The following is a 23,860-nucleotide window of genomic DNA, read 5'->3' on the forward strand; positions in this document are numbered from 1 at the left end:
TGTGTGTGTGTGTGTGTGTGTGTGTGTGTGTGTGTGTGTGTATTTTAACATTTAAATATATGTATTTAGGAGATAAATCTAAAATTAGTTTTTAAGGCAATAATTTTAAGAATATCATAGAGATACGTTATTTAGCTATAAAATTTGCAATGCACAAAACTTTTCTATCTATATCTTCATAAAAAACACACTGAATTTCTACCCAAATATCAAGAACCTGAAAGATTTGAATTTTTAACACAATATAGCATACGTATTTTTATGTGTTAAAATATCAAAATCTAGGCTCAGATTCACTTAATAACTTGTAATAACTTGATGAAGCTTCCAGTTTTAATGATGGCACAGTGTCTTCTATAGGTCTAGCACATGGTCAAATGACAATTATGAATTCTGGACAAAATATAAAAATCAAACATTTGAGGACTTGGGAGAATAATCAAAAGCAGGCAGAAATTAGAAGGATTTGAGATTTGAAAGAAAAAAATACAGTAGATGAGATCCATGTTCATATAAGGGTAACAACAAAATTTGCATATCAATACCCCTCAATTCTTAACTGATCCTTTAATTGTACATTAAATCAGGGGACTCCAAGGAGCTCAGTGGATAGCAACAGCTGGAAAGCTAAATGATCTGAGTAAAATTTTCCAGTCTACGCACCATAAAGGGGAAAGAAACGAGAGTTTATCAACCAAGTCGGAAAGGTTAGATAAACACCTGAGCTTTTTATTAGTCTGTCCTAACAAGGTATAAAAGCAAGCCTCTTCAGTTTAATAGTGATTAGTCAGTAAGTTGATCACCTATTAAAACAAAATTCACAAATCTTCGGAAGAAGACAACAAAATCTTGTCTCTACACTGTATCATCCGCAAGGTCCTGTGTAAATCATAAATTACTAGACATGAGGAGAAAAATGAAGGTGTGGTCCTTATTCAAGACACAGCAAGTCAATAAAAACAGACCCTGAGGTGTCCCAAGTATTGAAATTAGCAGACAAGGACTTGTACAGGTCTGTATATATGCCCAAGAATATAAAGGAAATAATGTTCATAAGGAGTAAACACATGGATTATTTCAGCAGAGAAATGAAAATTACAAAAAACACAATAAGTCTAAAAAGCTGAAAATAAAATATCTCAATGAAAAAATTAACTGGATATGCTTAGCAGCAGGTAAGTGATCGCAGGGAGAAAGGTAGTATACCTAATTACAGATAAATAGAATTTATCCAATCTGAAGAACAAAACAAATTTTCATTACCACAGACTCAGTAACCTATAGGACACCGTCCAGCAACCTGACCTGTATGCAGTTGGAGTCACAAAAGGGGAAGAGATAGCATGGTTCAAAAAAGTCTTTTAAGAAATAATGGCTTAAAATTTCCAAAATGTGGTATAAAATCTCAATTTATAATTACATGAAGCTCAGTAGCCAAGAAGGTAAGCACAAAGAAATCCACATTTAGATACACATGGTCCAATTCTGAAATTGGAACATTTTTTCTGTAACTAAAACTGTAGGCTTTGTAAGGCACATAAGGTTTGTTTCTTCTCTTCCTCCTCCTTCTCTCCTCCACCTCTTCCACCTAGTTCTTGTTCATCTTGTTCTTCTTTTTCTTTTCCTTAATTGTTTTGTTGTTCTTTTCATTTTCTTTCCATCTCCTTTCCCTTCCTCTCCTTTTTCTACTCCCCTCCTTCTCCTCTGCCTCTTTCTTTTTTTTCTTTTAACAAACTTTTATAAATGTAAAAAAAAAATTATTTATTTGCAGTCCATATAGATATAGGCCATGGGCCAAATTTTATCTAGAGGTCATAGTTTGCCAATACATGTTTTGGCTGCTAAAAGGCAAATAAAAAGAGGATATCTTGAAATCAGTCAGAGAATTAAAGACACATTATATATAGAAGAAAAAAAATGCAAATGATGGCTGCCTTCTCATTAGAATAAGTGAAATCCAGAAAATACTATATCTTTATTTTTTAATAAATTTATTTATTTTATTTTTGTCTGTGTTGGGTCTGCATTGCTGCATGCAGGCTTTTCTCTAGTCCTGGTGAGCAGGCTTCTCATTGCAGTGGCTTCTCTTGTTGTGGAGCACGAGCTCTAGGCACGTGGGCTTCAGTAGTGTGGCATGCAGGCTCAGTAGTTGTGGCTCACGGGATTAGCAGCTCTGAGGCCTGTGGGATCTTCCTGGCCCAGGGCTCAAACCCATGTCCCCTGCATTGGCAGGCAGATTCTTAACCACTGTGCCACCAGGGAAGCCCAAGAAAATACCGTATCTTTAAAGTACTGAAAGAAAAACAAACATCTCTCTCCATGTAATGAAAATACACTTCAGTAATAAGGGTAGTATAAAGATATTTTCTGATGAAATAAACCTGAGAGAAATTGCCACCATCAATTCTTGCCCTATTTTTAAAAAAAGCTAAAGGAAGTTCTTCAGGCAGAAGGAAATTATACAAAATTAACAAATTAACAAAAGACATGCAAGATCTCTACACTGAAAACACTGATATGAATAATTAAAGAAGATAGAAATAAGTGAAGAGATATACTATATTCATTGACTGGAAGACTCAATATTGTTAAAGTGTTAGTTCTCTGCATATTTGCATTTAGATTCTATACAACAATCCCAACTAATATTGCTGTCATTGAGAAGTTGATTCTAAAATTTGCATGGAAATGTAAAGAAACTACTATAGCCAAAACAATCTTCAAAAGGAAGAATAAAGTTAGTGCACATATGTTTCTGAATTCTAGTTTTATTAAAGCTAAAGTTATCGGGCTTCCCTGGTGGCGCAGTGGTTGGGAGTCCGCCTGCCGATGCAGGGAACACGGGTTCGTGCCCCGGTCCGGGAGGGTCCTGCGTGCTGCGGAGCGGCTGGGCCCGTGAGCCATGGCCACTGAGTCTGCGTGTCTGGAGCCTGTGCTCCACAACGGGAGAGGCCACAACAGTGAGAGGCCCGTGTACCGCAAAAAAAAGAAAAGAAAAACAAAAAGCTAAAGTCATCAAGATAGTGTGCCATTAGCACAAAGATGGACAAATAAATCCATGGAACAGAACTGGGGCTCCAGATGTTGACCCAAAAGATCAACTGATTTTCAAAAACTGCCTCAAAACGATTTTAAAAGAGAAAAAGAAAGTATTTTTCCAAAAATGGTGCTGCAACAACAGATGAACCACATAGATCTCAATCATTATTTCATACCCTACACAAAGATTAACTTGAGATAGGCCATAGCCCTAAAAGTTAAAATTATAACATTTCCAGAATAAAAAAGAACAATTTCTTGACTTGAAGAAATACTTCACAAGAGAAGATATAGGAATAGCCAATAAACACTTAAAATAAGAATTTAATCCATGGGATCTGCTGTAAATTCATAATAGAAGATCTGCTGTAGCACCAAGCATTGATGGGAATGACTTAGTGATTGCCTAGTACCCACTTGCCATACCTACTACACCCACATCCACTAGAATGGCTAATTCAAAAAGATAGTCAAGACCAAATAACAGATAATGTGGACGAACTAGAATTTACATACATTTTTGGTGAACACGTAAAACAGTATTACTAACTTGACAAAATGTTGGCAGTATCTTACAAAGTCAAACATATATCTATCCTATGAAACAAGTACTCTACTCCTAGATATTTACACAAGGTTAATAACACATGACCACAAAAAGACCCACATAAAACTGTTTTATAGGAGCTAACCAAAAACTGGAAATGACCCAAATATCCACCAACAGGAGAATGGATTAAAAATTAAGATATGTTCATGCAAAGGACTACTCCTTAGCAATTTTTTTTAAAAGAAATAACTACTGATGTGTACAACATGAATAAATCTTAACATGTTAAATTGAGTGAAAGGAAGACCAACAATTTTATGTACTTTATGATTTCTTTTTTAGGAAATTCACTAAGAGGCAAAACTAATTTATGCTCTAAAAATCAGAACAGAGTTTGCCTGGGGGTGGTGATTGACTGGAATGAGGCACAATGGGACTTTCTGGAGAGATGGAAATATTTTATATCACATCCTGAAAGATTTATACAGTTTCTACTATGAAATATTTCTAGTCACCTTTGAGAATTTGAAGTCCAATTATTTAGAGAAGCTATCAAAATTATTTTTCCCTATAATACATCTCTGTCTGAAAAAGCCAAAATAACACTTAATGAAAGAAAAAGCATACTTTACCCCTTTGGGTCTGAAGAAACCATCAATGCATGTCTCACAATTTATGCCAGCAGTGTTTCCAGTACAATTAATGCACACACCCCCTCCAATGTACTTTCCATGTATATTTAAACTCAGATTTCTTCTGGCAACATTTTCATCATAATAGCATTCTTCAGCTTTCCCATGACAATTGCAGGCTACATTAGGGAAAAATAAATTTATAGACATTAATTTCAGATATACTTAAAAATAATATTTTGTTACATAAGAGATTTTTATACCATATGGAAAATTATATTACATTATATATGTATATATATAATCAATACAAAGGTATCTAGAAAGTACTTGGATTTATTAGACATGTTAATAAATTTGCATGTTTTAATGGAACTTGAAATAGTTAAAACATAAATTAAGCTGAAGCATATGAAATTGCCAATATTTGACTGATTTTATCTTATAAAACTGATATTTCATATAATTCACCCTACAATTTCCTATTACGACAAACAAATTACTGAAGTATGGTACTGAATGATTAACATCCATGTAATCTGTAATGAATAATTATTATATGTGAACCTCTGTGTTAGATACTACGGGTAAAAAGGATGCTTAGTATATACACTTGACCCTTGAATAATGCAGGAGTTAAGGGTACCAATCCTCTGCACAATGGAAAATTAGAGTATAACTTTGCAGCCAGCCCTCCCTGTCCTTGGTTTCTCATCCCCCAATTCAACCAACCACGGACTGTGTAGTACTATAGCACTGTTGTCTGCATTTAGTGAAAGAAATCCACCTATAAGTGGACCCTTGCAGTTCAAATCCATGTTGTTCAAGAGTCAAATGTTATTCCTTTCTTTTACTACTAATCATAACTAAAACCTAGGGATTTTTTTATATGCCACATTCTGTTCTAAATGTTTTATATTTATTACCACTGATTTTAATTCTCAAATAGTTTTGTGACTTACAGACCCTATTAACCTCTTTTCATATATTAGGAATCTCAAGCAAAGAGAAGTGAAGTAACTAGTAAAAGTTCACCAAGTCAGTATTGTAAGCCAAACTCTGAAGTCGGGCTCCAGAGTTTGCAGGGCTAACCACTACCACAATCCCTTCAAGTTATCTGATAAGAAAAAGCTGTACGATAAGTGCCAAGGTATCAGGACAAGATGAGAGCTGGTTTGCTCAGTGGTGAGGTCACGCTATTTTGTGCCAGTCTTGGATTTGGGTGTCCTCTTCACTCCTTAGTAGTCCTGTGAGGTAGGGAACTTCATTTCACTAAGGCTCAGTTTCCATATAAAACATGAAGTGGTCAGTAGTAATTACTAGGTAGGGATATTTAAAATGCACGTAAAATCATTAGCATAATGCATTATAAATAAGTTCCCAAATGATTTTCCCTGTTCCACTTCCCCTCATCTTCATCCTCTGTGTTTTCGTAACCCCCTTCTCTTCTTCTCCTTTTCTTTTTCATATCACATTACAGGCGTTCAGAGGAATGATAAATTACTTCCCCAGGAAGAATTGGGTAAGGCTTTGAAAAATGGGTAGAATTTATTTTAGGATGGCAACTAGGCAAAAAATATACTATGCAATGTCTTTCCTCATATGTTGAGTTTCTTAGGTGTCCTTGCATTGATTTCCACATCTATACGTGTGTGCGTATGTGTGCATGTGTATGCACGTGCACGGGCCTGTGTGCGGCACACAGCTCTTTAATTCCACAAAAGGGGACATTTATATACTGTTCTGAACTATCTTTTTACTAACAGTAAATAGCATGGCTCCTTCTCTATTGGTATTATGTTTTCCCTAAGGCTACACTGGGTACTTCTTGATTAATTAGATGCCTAATAGTGGGCAGTTACATTGTTTCCAGATTTCTCCTTTATAACACTGAGTACCTACCAGGAGGGCAATGGAGGTCGGGGTTAGGAGTGGGGGTCTGGTGTTAGACGGCTCCCCATTTGCCAGCTGAGTGACTTTGAGGAGACAGTTCAAGTCTTAGCGTCATTTTGGTACTTAACTCTTAGGTTGTGGTGAGAATGCAGATCATCTAGCAGAACGCCTGAGACAGTAAATACTCAGCCCTGTAAATGTCAGTAGCAGTGGTATTAGCAATTGGGTACTAAAGACAAGGATCATAAAACGTCCTGTACAGCTATCCAAGTCCATCTACAGATTAAATTCCTGCAAGTGCAATTTCTAGTCAAGGGGCATGGGAAATTTTAATTTTAATTAATTTGAAAAAATTCCCTCTGCAAATGCTATGTCAGATTACTCTCCCTCTGATAGACAGGATAAAACTCTTTCCCCACAGCCTCACCAAAACTGTGTATTACAAACATTTTCCATTCGGTTTGCATTCAAACATAGGTTGAGTGAATGAATGAACACTTTGGTAAGTTTTAAAAAAAGTACTATTATTGTTTTAATGGATACTTCCTTAATTATAAATAAGTGTGATCATTTCTTTATATGGTTATATCATATTTTTTTCCTGAGCAATGTCTGTTTTGATCTTTGCTCATTTTTAACAGGTTGTTTTGAATTTTTTTCTTATTGCTATGGAAGATCTCTTCATATAGTAAGGATATTATCTCCTTTTCTTGTTTGTTGCAAATCTCTTCTTCACCTTGTTGGCTTTTGATTTAAGATATAGTACTCTTGCTATATTAGTGGAGAGTTTTCAAAATGTATTCTAGGGGACATGTAGTCACAAATATAAATCACTAGGCATCATAAGCAATTTTATATCTTTAGGACAATGCACAAGAATTCTCAAAAATCTTGTAAAACTATATTGCAAGAAATAGTCAAGATTTCTGCCACAAGTACAACTAGAGGGAAATACAGAGGAATACAAATTTATTCTCACATTATTTAGAACTAGTATTGCTGACTGTACTTATAACCATGAGCTAATGCAGGTAAAGACTGATGCCTGAGGAGCAGTCCTTTCCACACTCCATGTATGAGGGCCCTTTCCTACAGCCTTGGCTGCTGTTTAAAGGTCCTGGGCCTGCACAGCTTTCATCTATAGCCTTAGAGGAGATGGATAATATCTACTCACAAAGAGCCATTTTTCACTCTGTCATCAGCAGTTTGTTATTTCACAGAATGTCCAAGACACATGATAGAAACGGTCTGTTAGTACAGGCTTAGCAATGGAATACATATCCTTTGCACTTTAGAGATATAACCTGCCTCAAATAAGCTAGATTGATAAAAGTCGAAATTAAATTCAAATGAATTAGAAGGCAGTTATTCATTTTATAGAGGGATTTTTCACGTTGCAGGATTTTTCTAAATATTAAGAGGTGAATGGAACACAATTCAACTTGGAAAATAAAATTTTCATATAAGCTTTTACGAATGTGTACATTGCCAAAAGCACAATATTTATACAAGGTTTTATGGTTAACACCCCTATCTTTAATTTGTGGATTTCAAAAAAAGAAATTATTTTCTCAGTTTGGAAATACAACCTCCCATCTCTTCCACAAAGAAAGATAAAATTGTTTTATAATAACACTATTTTATAAAAATGTATATAGCAGCAAGTGGAAATTTCCTTCTGTGTTGCTTTGTCCATCCCTGTTGCTAATAAGTCTGATCCATCCTTTCTGTTTCCTTGTTTAAACACATACACACAAGTGGAGAGCGGTAAAGGATTCTGCAGAGCCACTTAACGTTACATCATGATAACTTTGTGATAGAATGTTAGAGACAACAGGAAGAATCCCTACCCTCAAATGCCCAAAAGTTCCACGTGTGACTGTTGATATTCTACAAGCAGCAGAGAAATTAATTAAATTTAAGGAAGTTTGAGAAGAGATATTCATGGTGTCATTTAACTCAAATTCAGTCTTAGGAATGAATGTCTGCTCTTGTCGGGACAAGCTGTGGAGATCCTGAGGGATTGTCAGGAATGGGGTTGGGGGCAGATGATAAAAAACAAGGGCTGGGCATCTGCTATGCCCCCCCACCTTACAACACTGGGTAGTGGTGGCCCGTTCCCTCAGTACATCTCAGTAACAATGAGTGATTTCTAAACCAAAATATCTTCACAAGCACTCAGACACAACTCAAAAGGCAAAAGAGATATGTGCAGAAAATGAAGGGACTCAAGACATTGATAGGATAGGCAGAATCTTAAACTGAAAAGAAAATGTATTTTATGTTTGGGGAGTATTTTATGATTAAAGTCTGCTACAATTCAATAATTTTAAGGACGTATCTTGTCTGACACATGATACATGATAAATATTTTTATTCAATAAATACATAAGGTTGGTATTGGTTTAAAATGGCTACCAAGCCTGTTTTGGTGACCACATACACCTACTGAACTGAAAAAATGTGATTAGGACTGATTCACTAAAATATTAATATTTGAATTCAATAGAATTGGGCTTTCTGGCTAGTTCGAATTTACAGTTCAGCAGAAGTCTTTGTTTTTAGGTCTCGTCTTGGCCTGAACAGATCTCCAGAAACAGAAGTTTCTCTAGCTTCCCTGTCACTGTGTTGGGACAGTTGGCCATATTAGGCTACAAAGTCATCTGCTACCTTTCTTTCCCTTCAGGGAAAACTTCAAAGGTGATAATATTAAAGTATAAATGAGTATTTGTTGGCAAATGTTTGCATAGCCAGTTGTTTTATGGTTTTTCATTACTGGCTTTTTCTTGGTTGTCACTGTCCAATAATTACTATAGCATAGTTTATGCTAATGATTATCACTGATACCATTTCTAATAGTAGCATTTTATACCGTTATTAATGTGAAACCACACATTTAAAATATTAATGCCTATTATTAAAATAAATATTCTTTCTCCACAAATTTGACTGCTTGCCTTCTCTCTGTTACATTTTACTCTCCTATTCTTCCCAGCTACTGCCCCCAAACACTACCCTTTAATAAGTATAACTAATGAATCAGAGTCCTTTCTTTCCCAGATAATAAACTGACTCTAACCTGTAGGGTCTGATCTCTTCCCTCTGGTTTTTCTCCATTTATTAGATGATGGGTACTCAAAAGCTATTTACTATTTACCTGAGCTATTTAGGGGAGGAACTACAAAGGGAACAGGCAGAAGGATATGGAACTACACTGGTTTCAGAACCATTTTATAAACATACATGATTAGAAGGTTAATCTCTATACCCTGTAGGTTTTATTGAATGTTTATTTACACTTGTATATATATATTATGCTGTAAGCTTCAGATTCACCCCTGATGACAGTAAGTGTATACTATGCTTTTATCTATTTCTCATTATTCTCACACAGTGGTACATTCGTGGGTGTTTTGTAAATATTTGTCAAATTAAAAAAAAAAACTTGAAAACTCTAAAACAGGAGGGTAAAAGAGCTTACCAGCTACTGTCTTGGATAAACTATATGAACTGGAAATATGCACTCACCTGAAATCAGCACATGTTTATATCACCTGTGTCCCAGGGAAGGAAGAATTACCCATGGTGCTGGCTTGTCAGAACATACCTTCACATTCAGTTTTGGTCAGAAAAGTGCCTGCTCTCCACGGTTTCTGATGAAATCCAGGACAGCACTGATCACAGCTATCACCACACGTGTTATGCTCACATTCACAGCGGGATTTCTAGTCAAAAAATGGGGAAAAAGCATACTTTCAGCATTCTTTGGAACCATAAATGAGGGGCTTCCCCTGAAAGGCAGAATGAAGAGAAAAGGAAACATCAAGACTATGTACCAAAATCTAAAACTCCCGTCAGTCTGGGAAGGAAGAGGTGCCAGCCTTGGGAGTGGGTATATTTGATCAACACCAGCTTAGGGAGGGAGATCCAGGCTGGCTCTGGAATCACTGGGCTCAGACATAGAAGAGAGAAGAGGACCAGCTGGAAGTAGTCTAGAAGACTAGAATCCCTTCTCTGATTCCTGAGATCCACAGGTCTTCTGGGTGGGATGTATCCATTTTAAGGATTCCCTCAAAGTATAATTAACATTTGGTGTAGGAAGAGGGGAAAGAGTAGATTCCTAGGCATGGAGGGGCATGGATAGAATAGAAATCTAATACCCCAAGCCTGAATCTCCTGTCTGTGTGTGTTTTGAGTACAGTCTTATTTCATCACATGGAACTGGCCCTCCAAAGCTGCCGCCTGATCTCTCAAAGCTTGGGAAATACTGCTCATCAATACCCCTGATAGACAGTGCCCACACTCTGAAGAAAGCAGGACCACAACCTTGCCCAGAAAAATATGCCAGGGGTTTGAATCTTCCCGAGGAGGTAATACTATGATGCATTAGTCAGAAAACTAATACTATTTGAGAAATACCACTTGCTTTACAGTTTTAGTAGGAAAAGAAATCTTTATATATGTAGCTACATTCACTGATCTTACTATTGAATACATTTCTTCCATACACTATAAAGTGGATGATTTTCTATTTCACCAGTTTATTTATGACTGAGAAAAACAGATGCTCATTCATCTTCTTTTTTAGGTTATGTTCATTTAGTCCATTGTCATTAATGAAAAATTCAACCCAAAACCATTCCAGCATTTTCTGACCTGGCGGTTTCAAGCTCTCTTGAATACTCTCTTCCTTCCTGCCCCTGTCCTACCTCAGCCTCCGGTTCCATGGTCATTTAGATTTACTTCCATGTACATTTTTCATTTGTTTGCATTAATTTTTTTGATGAAAATTCTTAAAAGAAAGGGTCAGGTTGATTGATGACAGGAGTTCTTTAAAGCTAAATCATACAGCTGGCTGTCATAGCTAGAAAGGTTTCAAAATATATAGACCAGTTTGGAGCCTTTTTGGAAGAAAACTAATTTGTTTTCTGATACTGTGATGGCTGCCTTCAAAGTCTATCATCCTACCTGCCAGCTCTATTTCACCCTGGCACGGCTTTCTGTTAAGTGGGGGCCTGACACCCATTCACAGCGTCCCTGTCAGCAACGCTTCTCATGAAGCATTTTACAGTTCAGAGCTTCATTTTACCAAAGCATCCTATAAATATACATACATTTGTCACTGGATCAAGTGGACAAGCCCTGGCATGACCATAGCAGATGCACATCCCTCCAACCGAAATATCCTTGACCGAGTAGTAATACTGCAAAAAAGCAATCCAGAGAGAAATCCTATTAAGACTACTGCAAGGTGAAAGCAACAAAAGGGAACATTCAGTTAAAAACTTGGCTTTCTGCTTGTATCCTTAGTTTGAAGCACTAGAGAACAGAAGGTTCACAAAAGTATCCAGTAACTCCTCACATTGAAATCATAGCCCAGGGACAGAATGCCTCTAATTTATGTTAGGTGGGCATTTTAGAAATTTCTTTCTTACAGACAGTACAAAGGACTGCACAGTACAAATACTCCATGCTGGAGTATTTATTATTGAGAGCAAATTGTTATGGGGCGGGGGAGCAAGGGCACTAATTCTTCATAAAAGTTGAAAGAAAGAAAACCTTTTTTATTATCATTATAGGAACATCAGTGTTCATGAATCATACGCAGACTGTTTTACTTGATGGATTTGAAAAGAATCAACAAATTTAGGGAAATAGTGCTCATAACAACACATTTCTTAACCATATCAAGAAGAAAATGAAAATTAATTGTAAGATTGATTTAACATAATGTGAGAAGTAAACTAGATGTGCAGAATACTTTTTTTTCATTATTATGTTAAAATATCCATGCAATTACTTTCCTATCTGAGTTAACAGGACTATTTCTAATTATTTTCATCTACTCAGTTATTTTTAAAAGATCATTTGTAATTACAGAACAGGACTATGTAAAAATTTTACTTAATTTGTATATAGCATTTTATAGTTGTGAGAGTACTTCATATTACCTTATGGAATCCAAATAACCATCTTATGGTAGACAGTTCTATTATTCCAATTATTTACACTAAAAAAAAAACCCACACATTTAGTGAGAATAAGTAGGTGGACACAAAGTTCCCTGAATACAAATTCCCTTTTCCAATTTACTTCTTTTCTTTACTTCTTTTTAAAATTCTTTTTGTTTGTTTTTGCTATTTATGTATAGTATCTTTTATAATATTTTTGTTACTTTATCTTACTTGATATACTTAGACCTCACATTATTATAACTTGCAAGGGAGTTTAGGTGTAGCTTAGACATAAAAAAGTCTGCTTTTCACTAACTTCATCACCTTATAATACAGATACAAACAGGGATAGTTGCTCAGAAAGCTGAGACAGTAGTTTTGTAGGTGTTTTTAAAATTGGGAAATTTGCTTTAAATATAAATGTGCAATGCTTCATTTCTGTGTCATGAAGAGGAGCTAAAATTCAATATCCTATTTTTATATATTTAAATTTATATGTAGTGTTTACAGAACTTGAGTACTTTCAAAAAACATATTTATATGTTGAATTTTACTGCACTATTTTAAAGGCTCATGTACAATGAAGTTATAAATAATAGATGTGCACCCTAACCCCTCTCTGCTTTCTGCAAAAGATGATAAAAGGAACACATTTATTTCCATTGATTTTTTTCTTTGATAGATATACTGTCAGGAAAGATTAAATTTCACTTCAAAATTATTCAGTCTTCCTTGGTGTGTATTTTTAAGTCATGCCAAAATTATAATTAAAAACCTTTTTTTTAACAAGTGAAGAATCTAAACATTGGTGAAAAATAATGATTACTGTTGCATAAAACAATTTACAATATACTGAAATATAAGACAAGGTAAAATTATTTCAGGTTTGGAAATAAGGGCACTAACACATCCAACACGTGTTGCATGGGGACAATAAAACTTTAAAAGTTATTTTGCCATGATGGAGAGGTTAGGTGTGAGTAAGTTAAGTAATGAGAAGAGAAAATATGCGAGGGGTACTCAGGAATTGTGAAAAGTACCACCCTTCGGTATTCAGCCAGCCGGTTCAGCAATTTGGTAATTCGTGGCAACCATCTAACCTTAGTAGGGTCATTCTAGAGCGATGCTTTTTCTCACAATCTCAGTTTCTCCCTACAATCCTCTTTTCTCCTCCGCTGTTAGCATATATTTGTTCTATGGATTTACTGCTGAATTGACTCTCTTGGTAATAGTGTCTTGGCTGTGTAGCAGCATATAAAGGAGATGAGTAAACCAGTGAATACGGTGAGGCGTGGATAGGAGAAAGAACAGTTATCACTCATAGCAACTTGGGTTGATCGTCTATGTCATAATCTCTCAAATTCCTGTTTAACACTGGAAAACAACACTTGGTAGCTCCTACTTTCAATGATCTGTTGAAAGGATGCTATGACCATTTTTTCCTGATATTCAATTCATAAAGGAAAATAAAATAGTATATATGATCACTTTTTTCCTATAGCAGCGCTCTTTTGAACTAGCAGTGCCTTGTGATTCATTAAGGAAGCATAAAACTAAATTATTTAATTAGACAAAATGGTCCACAGAACGGTGACATCCATATCACCTGGGAATTTATTAGAATTGCAGTTTCTCAGTTCTGCCCTAGACCTACTGAATCCGAATCTGCATTTCCACATCACCAGCTGATCTATGCACATTAAAGGTTATCAAGATGTCATGTGATGTGTGTGTGTGTGTGTGTACTGAGTCATGATATAAAATGTATTTCTCAGTGTGCGTTGCAACCAAAAATGTTTCAAAGCCCATTCTCTTCCTGTAGTAACCACCCCCGCAAAGCCAATTATAATAGTAGTATGGATTACCCGAAGTGTCAAAAAACTAACTTAGGCCTCAAAATTAAGATAATGATCTAGGCATTACGATCTCCATTGTACCAAAGAGGAAATTAAAGTTTAGAAACGTTAAAAAGTTTGATAAATGTTACACATCTAATAAGTGGCAGAGCTTAGATTTAAACAAAGGAAGGTCTGTGGAATTTCAGTCTTTCACTCCTTCACTGAAAGATATCTTTTAAAACTATTTAACAGACAATTAAAACGATGGGTGCAATATCATTCACAAGTTCCAGTATGATTCATTGTAACTTACTCTTCGTGTGACAATGGGGTCAATTTCTCTTGGGTCTTTGTGAGCAAACATCATCAAATCGGCATTCAAGGTGCGGATCCTCTGAAATCTCAGGCGAATATAGCGGGCGGAGGTAAATTCCAGCAGTTCAGGAGACAGATCATCAGCACTTGGTCTCCCATTGATCAAAGAGATGTGAATCTACGCAAGGTGGGAAATCATTTGACAATTAAAGTTACCAAAAATTAAATATCTGGTTTTAATTTTTCTTAGAAAAATAAAGTTAAGCTCCCTTTCTCCCAGTCAGTCAGGCAGATACAGGTTCATATTTACTTACTGGAATGCAGTGAAGTAATTGAGAAATTTTATGAATGCTTTAGTACATATACATGCAATTTATTTGCTTATATTTCAGGTGTGTTGTATATACTGCAATTACCCATATTTCTCTGTTCCAAGGCAGTGCATCTACTTGACTTTCCTAGGATTTCTATAAATTCTTGTCAGTCATTCTTTTTCTGAGAATTATTGTGCCCTAACATTATTTAAGACTGTAGTATATAGTGGGAAACCAAAAACCTTGGTATAATAAAGTTACAAAATATCAGACAAAAGCAAGAAATCATCAGGAGCTTAATTTTTTTTATTCTGAACTTGAAAGTATCCAATTATATAGCCTTAAAATATGGAGAGCAAAAATGGACACATTACAAGAAAAACTACACAAATCCCCAAGCACAGTGAGAAATTTCAATAAGCTGGTTTTTGTTGTTGCTTGTTTTTTAGTAATTGATAGATCAAGAAGGCAAAAAATTTACCAAGGATATAACACATTCTATGAAAAATATACTCTATGAAAATATATTAAAACCTGGATAGGATGGTAATTTTTTCAGGAAAATAATTTAGCACAATTGACACCAGAAGAAATCAAATCTAACCATGCCATTTTCCATGTAAAAAGTGGAGAAAAGGTCAAGGAATTACCCTCCAAAGCTAATTTGGAGGCATGGGGCCCACATATTCTAACAGGGATTTCATGAGAGCAGAGAATTCTAATGGGGAATAAACCATTTGATAAAATAAGAAGTACTTCTATCACAGATAAAGGAATTATTTTTCTAATGCCTAAAGAACTCCTATAAATCAACAAGAAAAAATACCAACAACACAAAAACAGACAGAAGATATAAGAGGACTATTCAAAGAAAGGGAAATATAAATGGCTATTAAACTTTTGATAAGATAGTGAGCCTCACTCATAACAGAACCGTTAATTAAAACCACTCTAAAAACCTTTTCCAGTTTTTCAGGTTGTCAGAATCCTAAAATATTGATAATACTCCCAGATGGCAAGACTAAAGAGGTACAGCAATCCTCACATACTTACAGGTGTGAGTGTAAAATGGCACAGGCCCTTATGAAGGTGAATTTAGCAATAACTGTCAAAATTACAAATGCACAGAATATTTTACTTAGAAATTCCACTTCTGGGGAATCACCCTACAGATATATATGTATAGATATATACATATATATACACATATATATATATATATATATATCTCACTAATTAACATGAAATTAATGAAATGTACAACTATATTGAATTCCCACCACTTGTAATAGCAGAAGACTGGAAACAATCTAATATCCATCAATGTGAGACTGGTTAAATAAATTATACATCTATACAGTGAATTGTATGTACCTTACAAAAGAATAAGGAAACTCTCAATATAATGACAGGAAGAACTACTTTCACTTTTTTGTACTTTGTAAATGCATTATTACCTATGCAATAAATCAAATGAGATTAAAATTGTTAAAGAAACTGAAATTGAGTGGTAAGTTTTGGACTGAACACACACACACACACACACACACACACACACCATGTGTACGCACACACAGGAGGCTAAAAAGCAAAGGAAACCATAAGATGAAAAGACAACCCTCAGAATGGGAGAAAATATTTGCAAATGAATCAACGGGCAAAGGATGACTCTCCAAAATATACAAACAGCTTATGCAGCTCAATATTAAAAAATGGGTGGAAGACCTAAATAGACATTTCTCCAAAGAAGATATACAGATTGCCAACAAACACATGAAAGGATGCTCAACATCACTAATCATTAGAGAAATGCAAATCAAAACTACAGTGAGGTATCACCTCATACCAGTCGGAATGGCCATCATCAAAAAATCTACAAACAATAAATGCTGAAGAGGGTGTGGAGAAAAGGGAACCCTCTTGCACTGTTGGTGGGAATGTAAATTGATACAGCCATTATGGAGAACAGTGTGGAGGTTCTTTAAAAAACTAAAAATAGCACTACCATGTGACCCAACAATCCCGCTACTGGGCATATATCCTGAGAAAACCATAATTCAAAAATTGACAGTCAAAAAATGACTGCTCCTACAATGTTCATTGCAGCTCTATTTGCAGTAGCCAGGACATGGAGGCAACCTAAGTGTCCATCGACAGATAAATGGATAAAGAAGATGTGGCACATCTTTGGATGGAATATTACTCAGCCATAAAAAGAAACAAAATTGAGTTATTTGTATTGAGGTGGATGGACCTAGAGTCTGTCATACAGAGTGAAGTAAGTCAGAAAGAGGAAAACAAATACAGTATGGAACACATATATATGGAATCTGAAAAAAAAAAAGGTTCTGAAAATCCTAGGGGTAGGACAGACATAAAGAATGGACTTGAGGACATGGGGAGGGAGAAGGGTAAGCTGGGTCGAAGTGAGAGAGTGGCATGGACATATATACACAACCAAATGTAAAACAGATAGCTAGTGGGAAGCAGCCACATAGCACAGGGAGATCAGCTCGGTGCTTTGTGACCACCTCGAGGGGTGGGATAGGAAGGGTGGGAGGGAATATGGGGATATATGTATATGTATAGCTGATTCACTTTGTTATAAAGCAGAAACTAACACACCATTGTAAAGCAATTATCTTCCAATAAAGATGTTAAAAATAAAGAAAAAGAAGAAAGGAGTCCTGTGCTGGGCTGGGAGCTATTAAGGAACACAACAGTCTGTAAGTGCACTGGGAACTGTGACTTGAGGTCACCCACTGGAATTTTCATCCACTTTTGCAAGACAATATATCATTTGTGTTAATTACACTTTTTGACGGCAGAGGCAATACGTGTCTCCATTCCTAACATTCTGCATTTAGATAATCCCTGAGAGAATTTTACAAACTGACTGCCAATAAACTACTGAGTCACTAGAGGAATAAATACAGCAAACTCTGAGATGAGAAACTAATTCTGATGCCACAAAGAATAGACTCAAAATGCTTCATGATAAAAATATGAAATGTCCCAGCTAATTGAAACTACCTTGGATACTTAGTAAAGAATAAATTCACTTAAATCAACTTTTGAGGATGATAAAATACAAGGTCTTCTAAAATAATAAATCTCCAAATATTGACTATCCTCCCCATCTGATGTAGAAAATTTTAAGAGTAAGACAGATCTTGTATATTCCACAGTTCTGGCATCTAACAGGTGAGCCAGAAATGTGTTTAAAGTCAAGTTGTCTCTATTACTTAAGAAGGTATCCATTAAACGGTAAAGGATGAATAAATAGATGTATGAAGCAATTAAAATGAATTCCCCTTACAGATTAATTTTGGCATCCAAAAATTCACCAGTGCCCTTGAATTCATGCTAAATTTCTGTCTTATCAAGCTCTTACTTGACTGCTCCTAAAAATGCTATTTGAAGGGAGAAAATCAGACCATGTCTAGAATTAAGTTTTCCAAAAATTATTAAGGTTTATTTGGCGTTAATGCTATGGTGAACTGTATTTGTGCTATACATGGAATCAGTAAGTGCCTCATTTAAACATACAGGAACTTTAAAAAATGGTGAACATGTTCTCATTTACGTTAATAAACCATATGATAGCTAAAGAAAGGCTTCAGCAAAAGAATACTTCTCCTCACAGCTTTTGTATTTTCATCAAGCGACTCCGCCAAGAGATCTTGTGAGCATAGTTAGTCCCAAGCTGTTTCTGAGACAGAAAACCAGACAGCTGTTTGGCCATGTTTTGTGCAGCTTATTTCCATCATTTTTTTTTTCCTTTTTAAAAAAACTCTCCTTCCAAATAAATCATAATATTGGATAAGATATTTCCACTGGAACCTCGCTGTGTAATTCCAACTCCACTGGATAGTTTAGCATACTTCCTGATTTCCTGTGGGGTAACAACTGGAGGGTGTCTATCTTCAAAAAGATGAAAAGTATCATTCCTCAAGACCACCACTGTCTTGCTGAGAGGCTGTGGGAAGTCTGTGGCAGTCTAGTGTCTTCTGAAATGACTTCCATGTTAGTGGATACATGTTCATGCTGTCAAAGGAATTTATTCCAACTGAAAATATCAGCCTGATTAACCACCGGTTTTTTAGATTTTAAAATTACACTCTTCTTTGAAATTAACTTTCACAGATAGATAAAAGAGAAAAGAAAAACTCATGAGAGATCATCTCTTTTTACGACTAAACAACTAAATCAATATTACACTCTACTCATCCAAATAAATTATTTTTATTAGTGTAAGGGTACTATATAAATCATGTTTCCCTTGCAGATGGATAAGATTTGAGGGCCTCTATGGCATTTTTACTTTGATAATTAGAATATAATTTAAAGACGTTTTATGCAGCAAATAATCAAAATTCTAGTATGGATAATGGCCCCTTATTATTATGTTTTTCTATTTATATTACTACCTCTGCTTTAGATTACTGGAAAAGCTATATTCCTAACAGCCTCCCCAATGATAGAAGTTTAATGAGTGGATGGATGGGAGAATGAAGGCTACTTAAGGATCATTAATAAGGATAAGAAACTTTGAAATGAGTAGTGGAAGTGGATGGAGTTGACAACTTGACGAACATTTTAAAATCCCCTTTATCAATCTCTAAGTGTGTCAATGAAATTGGTATAACAATTTGAAAGTAAGGTGACACCAGAGGATAGAACAATAATTTTCATATGTATAGGATGAGATCAGCTATCTATAGGTGTGGTCAAAGAACATGTATGTAAATGAGTGGTTGAGACTTGTGGAACCTCTTAAATCTAATCATGATTAATGTGATATTAATTCAGAGAGGGAGAATAAGATCACAACGATAACTTTAAAAAATGAACCTAACCACTTGTATTTTACCCAGCATGGGAAAAAAAAAAGAAAGCATACGTTTGGAGAAAGGGGGTGATCTGTATGAAGCTTAGGAAAAGGTGACAGCGCAACAATTTGCCACTGTGTTTCTAGCACAGCATGAACAAAGGCTCTGACTCTGGCTCTGGGTGGTCAACAGGAGCCTCTAAATGATCAATTTTCAGTCTCCACCATACTTGATCTATTAGCAGCATTTGAAACAATTGATTACTCCATTGATTTCCAGGATACCACACTGTCTTTGTTTGCCTCCAGCTACCCATTCCCAATCTCCCTCTCTACTTACTTTACTACCTTCTCTCCTCCCTAACTTTCTAATATTGGAGTACCATGGTGCCCAGTCCTTGGCCTTGTCTTCTGTTCTATCCACACTCACTTAGCGATCCCACCAAAGCTCACAGATTTAAGTACCATCTATACTGATGCCTCCCACACTTATATCTCCAGGCTTGATCTCTCCTAAGGTCCAGATACAGAATCCAACTGCCTTCTTGATCCATTTATGCGACTGTCTAATAGGTACTTCAAACTTATATCTCAAACTGAGTTCCCTTTCTTCACCCCCAGTGTTCCCAATCTCATTAAGTAATTTTATCCTTTCTATTACCCAGGACGAACAACTTGGAGTCATGCTTGCCTGCTCTTGTTTTCCTTCTTCCTACATCCAACTTTTCTGTAAATCTTGTTGGCTTTACCTTCAAAATATATCCAGCATCCAAACACTCTCACCACCTCTACTAAAGCCATCTTGGTCCAAGAGCTTTCATCATCTTGCACCTGTGCACTGCAATAAGGATCTGAACAGGTCTTCCTGCTACAACTCTCACCTCCTTAGGGTCTATCTGCAACATAGCAGCTGTTTTTTTGTTTTTGTTTTTTAAGTTTTTAGTAAATGTTTCCATCAATTTATTCTCTGTATTCCTTATTAACAAAAATCATAACTTTAATATTAATAATTTAAAATATTATGGACCAAAGAAAGCCAACTCTCACTCATGCTGCAAGTTGGTCGGTGTTTTCTTTACTTCTGTTCGCCAGATGATCTTCAGTAATTCCTGCCAAGAGACTCCTCTTCAATAGGTTACATGCAAGAGGTAAAAGCTGGCCATCAACCTTATGAAAATAGTGTAAACCATGGCAAAAGAGGTCCATTCCCATCTCAAACCCCATACCATAATCACATTCACCATTAGAAAACTATACAAAAGTCATTATTTCCTGAAGGTGAGTAAAAGCTTTTATTCCCTCCTCATAATTTGGTGCCTCAAAAACTGGCTTGCAAATTTTATCGAGGACAACATGTTTCAGGGAGCGCTCTAAATATTCCTTGAAAAATATAACTCTGGTCATGTCATGCTTTTCCTTAAGACCTCCCAATGCTTCTCTATTGCACTACCAATAAAAGCCAAAATGTTTACAATGAATTATGAGATCCTATACTATCTGCAATGTCACCACCCCACTCCTACCCCTTAATACTGCCAAAGGAGAAAGTAATGACTTTTTGGAGCTCTTTTCCTACTTTCTCCCTCATCCACACTGCTCCAGCCAGGCTGCCATCTTTGTTTGGGCATGTGAGATAGGATCTTACCTCAGGGCTTTTAAACTTGGGATCCCTTGCCTGGAATGTTATTCTCCCAGATATTACAATGCTTACTTTCTCATTTCTTTCAAACCTTGCTTAGATGAGGCCTTCTCAGTGAGTCCTTCCATGACTATCTAATTACAATGCGAACTTCATCCTGGCACTCACAATTTCCTCTATTTGCTTCAGTTTTCTCCACAGTACTTTCCTTCTAACACACCATGAATATGATTTATTTGCTTTGTTGACTATTCCTCTCCACTCTCTAGAACATAAGTCCCAAGGGTTCATGGATTTTTTATCTTTTTTGTTAACTGACATAATCCCCAGAAAACAAGATAATAGCTAAAAATAACTGAGTGCTAAGTAAAAAATTTTGAATAAAGAAACATATAAATTCTAAATATTTAGCATATTCAACTAGCTTCCTACCTGTAAAGCAATTTCATAGAATAATTAATCAGATTTTTCTGTTATTATATGAGTAAATCTTTGAGTATGGTATTTCCACAGAATGAAATTCAAGTCAGTAATCCTTCATATCACTTTCTACCCAAGCATTTTGGGTTAAGTTGAATTACAGAAAATTAGGCATTAACATCTTTGGTCCACAATTTCCTTATATCTAGGTCTCCTACATTTGTTAATATTAGTTAAACATTAGTTAACTTTAAGTTTCATTTTGACAGGCTATTTTCAGCTGATAAGGACATAGAAATGTCATAAGACATTGTGTTTCAACTTAAGAACTATTCAACTTAATTTCAACCAGAGCAAAGTGGACCTTACCCATTGGTTAGTTCCTTCAATCATATTCTGACTATTTCATAATCCAACCAATAAACTGGATGTGCTATTAGTCACACAAGAGTCCATGAAAACACAATAGAGTATATTTAAATTATAGAGTATATTCCTTAAACACCATGGGCATGCAATAACTATCGATAAAGTTAATTAACAATTACAGAGTACCTTGCTTCTACAAGAAAAGTTTTTACTAAATGTATTATCATCTTTATGGATTGCCATTAGTTTTATTATATGTAGCTGAATAACTATTGAAAAATAACCTTTCTTACCTTATCAGAAAAGTTTCACTGCAGCTTTTAAAACCTTTCCAAATCAATGCAATATTTTTAAAGTCTTAAAAATATGAAAATACATGAATATATGAAAATTAATTCATGGGTAATAAAAATACACTAGATAAATAATAAAACTTACCCAATATGTCATTTATAATACAAGTTAATAAAATATTTAAACATTTCAGACTAGAGATTTCCCTATCAAGAATCTTTAGGTTCTTAATGAGAAAATGGGGTATTATAAAATGAATCTTTTTCTAGTCCATTATTTCCAGTTATATCAGGCACAGTTTATTGAAGTCCTCTTTTCCTTTTCCTTACATTTGGTTATTTCCTCCATCTAATGACTGTTGTTTTATGATTATTCTTATTAATTCAAATACTGTTCATTTGGGGCTTCCCTGGTGGCGCAGTGGTTGAGAGTCCGCCTGCTAATGCAGGGGACACGGGTTCGTGCCCCGGTCCGGGAAGATCCCACATGCCGCAGAGCGCCTGGGCTCGTGAGCCATGGCCACTGAGCCTGCGCATCCGGAGCCTGTGCTCTGCAACGGGTGAGGCCACAGCAGTGAGAGGCCCGCATACCGCAAAAAAAAAAAAAAAAAAATACTGTTCATTTGTACATCCAGAAAATGAAATACTCTGAGGGCTTAAAACACATGCTTACAAAGCTTTATCTCTAGACCACCTCTCCATGCTTCAATATTTCTCATTCATTCATTTAGTCATTCAGTCTCTCCTTCATTCAAAAATATTTATTGGATGCTTACTACATTCCAGGTCACTGAATCATTTTCACTTTCCCTTCTGTGTCATGATCTATCTCATCTTTGGGCCTTTGGTCAAACGTGTTTTATGTCTCCCTACTGCTCCCATTAGCACAGATATACTTTATACCTTTCAGGTCTCAGCTAAGATGTCAATTCCTTCCTTCCATGAACACTTCCATGTCCTGTCTAGGAGCTCCTCCTATGAATTCTCTGAGCTCCACTGTGATCACTGCCTATTTACTTGCTTGTATCTGCTACTAGACTGTAAGCTCAATGAGAGTAGGAACTTTGTCTTATTTACAGTATAGTCTTAGTGATTAATATAGTGAGTAGCATATAGATTCAATAATTATTTGTTGAATGAGTAAATCATTAACAGTGCCCAAATATTATAGACTGTGATAGAATTTCCAATGAATTAACTCTTTCTTCAAACATTCACAATTTTTGAATTGTGTATGTCATTTAAATTTTGACTTTGTATATATTTCACCTATATTTTTAATTGCATTTATTGGATGTACATCAAGAATTTTAGCATAAATTTTATTTGACATAGTTCAATAAATCTCACTAGAGGTGTAATAATTCAAGTACCTACAAAACATTACAGGCAGATTCCTGTAGCCCCAACATTTGGATAAATCATCCAAAAATTATTTAAGTCACTAATAGAGCCATTTTTGAATATAAAAATAATGCAATATACTTGTATATCCTTAGGTGCCTCAGTATTCCTACTTAACAGAACTGGAAAGATTTTCTTTTCATGCAGAGTGTAGTGTACTGAATTATCTTGGAAGGTCCTTAATAAACATCACACTATCATCAGAAGTTTATAAGCCCAACCAAAACAACTACTATACTTCCATGGTTGATGACTACTGTGCTGCTGGAAAAGTAATATTTTAACATATAAAATGTCAAAGACTGTGAATGACATTAACTTCCTTAACTAATCTATTCCAAGAATATAAGGAAATGTCAGCTTAATGAA

General features: G+C 35.5%; 1 protein-coding gene across 1 annotated transcript in view; it reads right to left on the reverse strand.

The window, feature by feature from the left end:
- LAMA2 (laminin subunit alpha 2) overlaps positions 1–23,860 on the reverse strand; it is a 603,102-nt gene that overhangs the window by 329,635 nt on the left and 249,607 nt on the right. Inside the window, exons 5-8 of the mRNA XM_082855622.1 lie at positions 14,220–14,399; positions 11,229–11,318; positions 9,722–9,839; positions 4,222–4,400 (exon numbers count right to left, since the gene is read on the reverse strand). Coding sequence (XP_082711748.1) covers positions 4,222–4,400; positions 9,722–9,839; positions 11,229–11,318; positions 14,220–14,399 — 567 coding nt within the window. The remainder of the gene's footprint in view (positions 1–4,221; positions 4,401–9,721; positions 9,840–11,228; positions 11,319–14,219; positions 14,400–23,860) is intronic.

Source organism: Leucopleurus acutus (assembly GCF_964270905.1).
Source record: "Leucopleurus acutus genome assembly, chromosome: 15".
Taxonomy (NCBI): domain Eukaryota; kingdom Metazoa; phylum Chordata; class Mammalia; order Artiodactyla; family Delphinidae; genus Leucopleurus; species Leucopleurus acutus.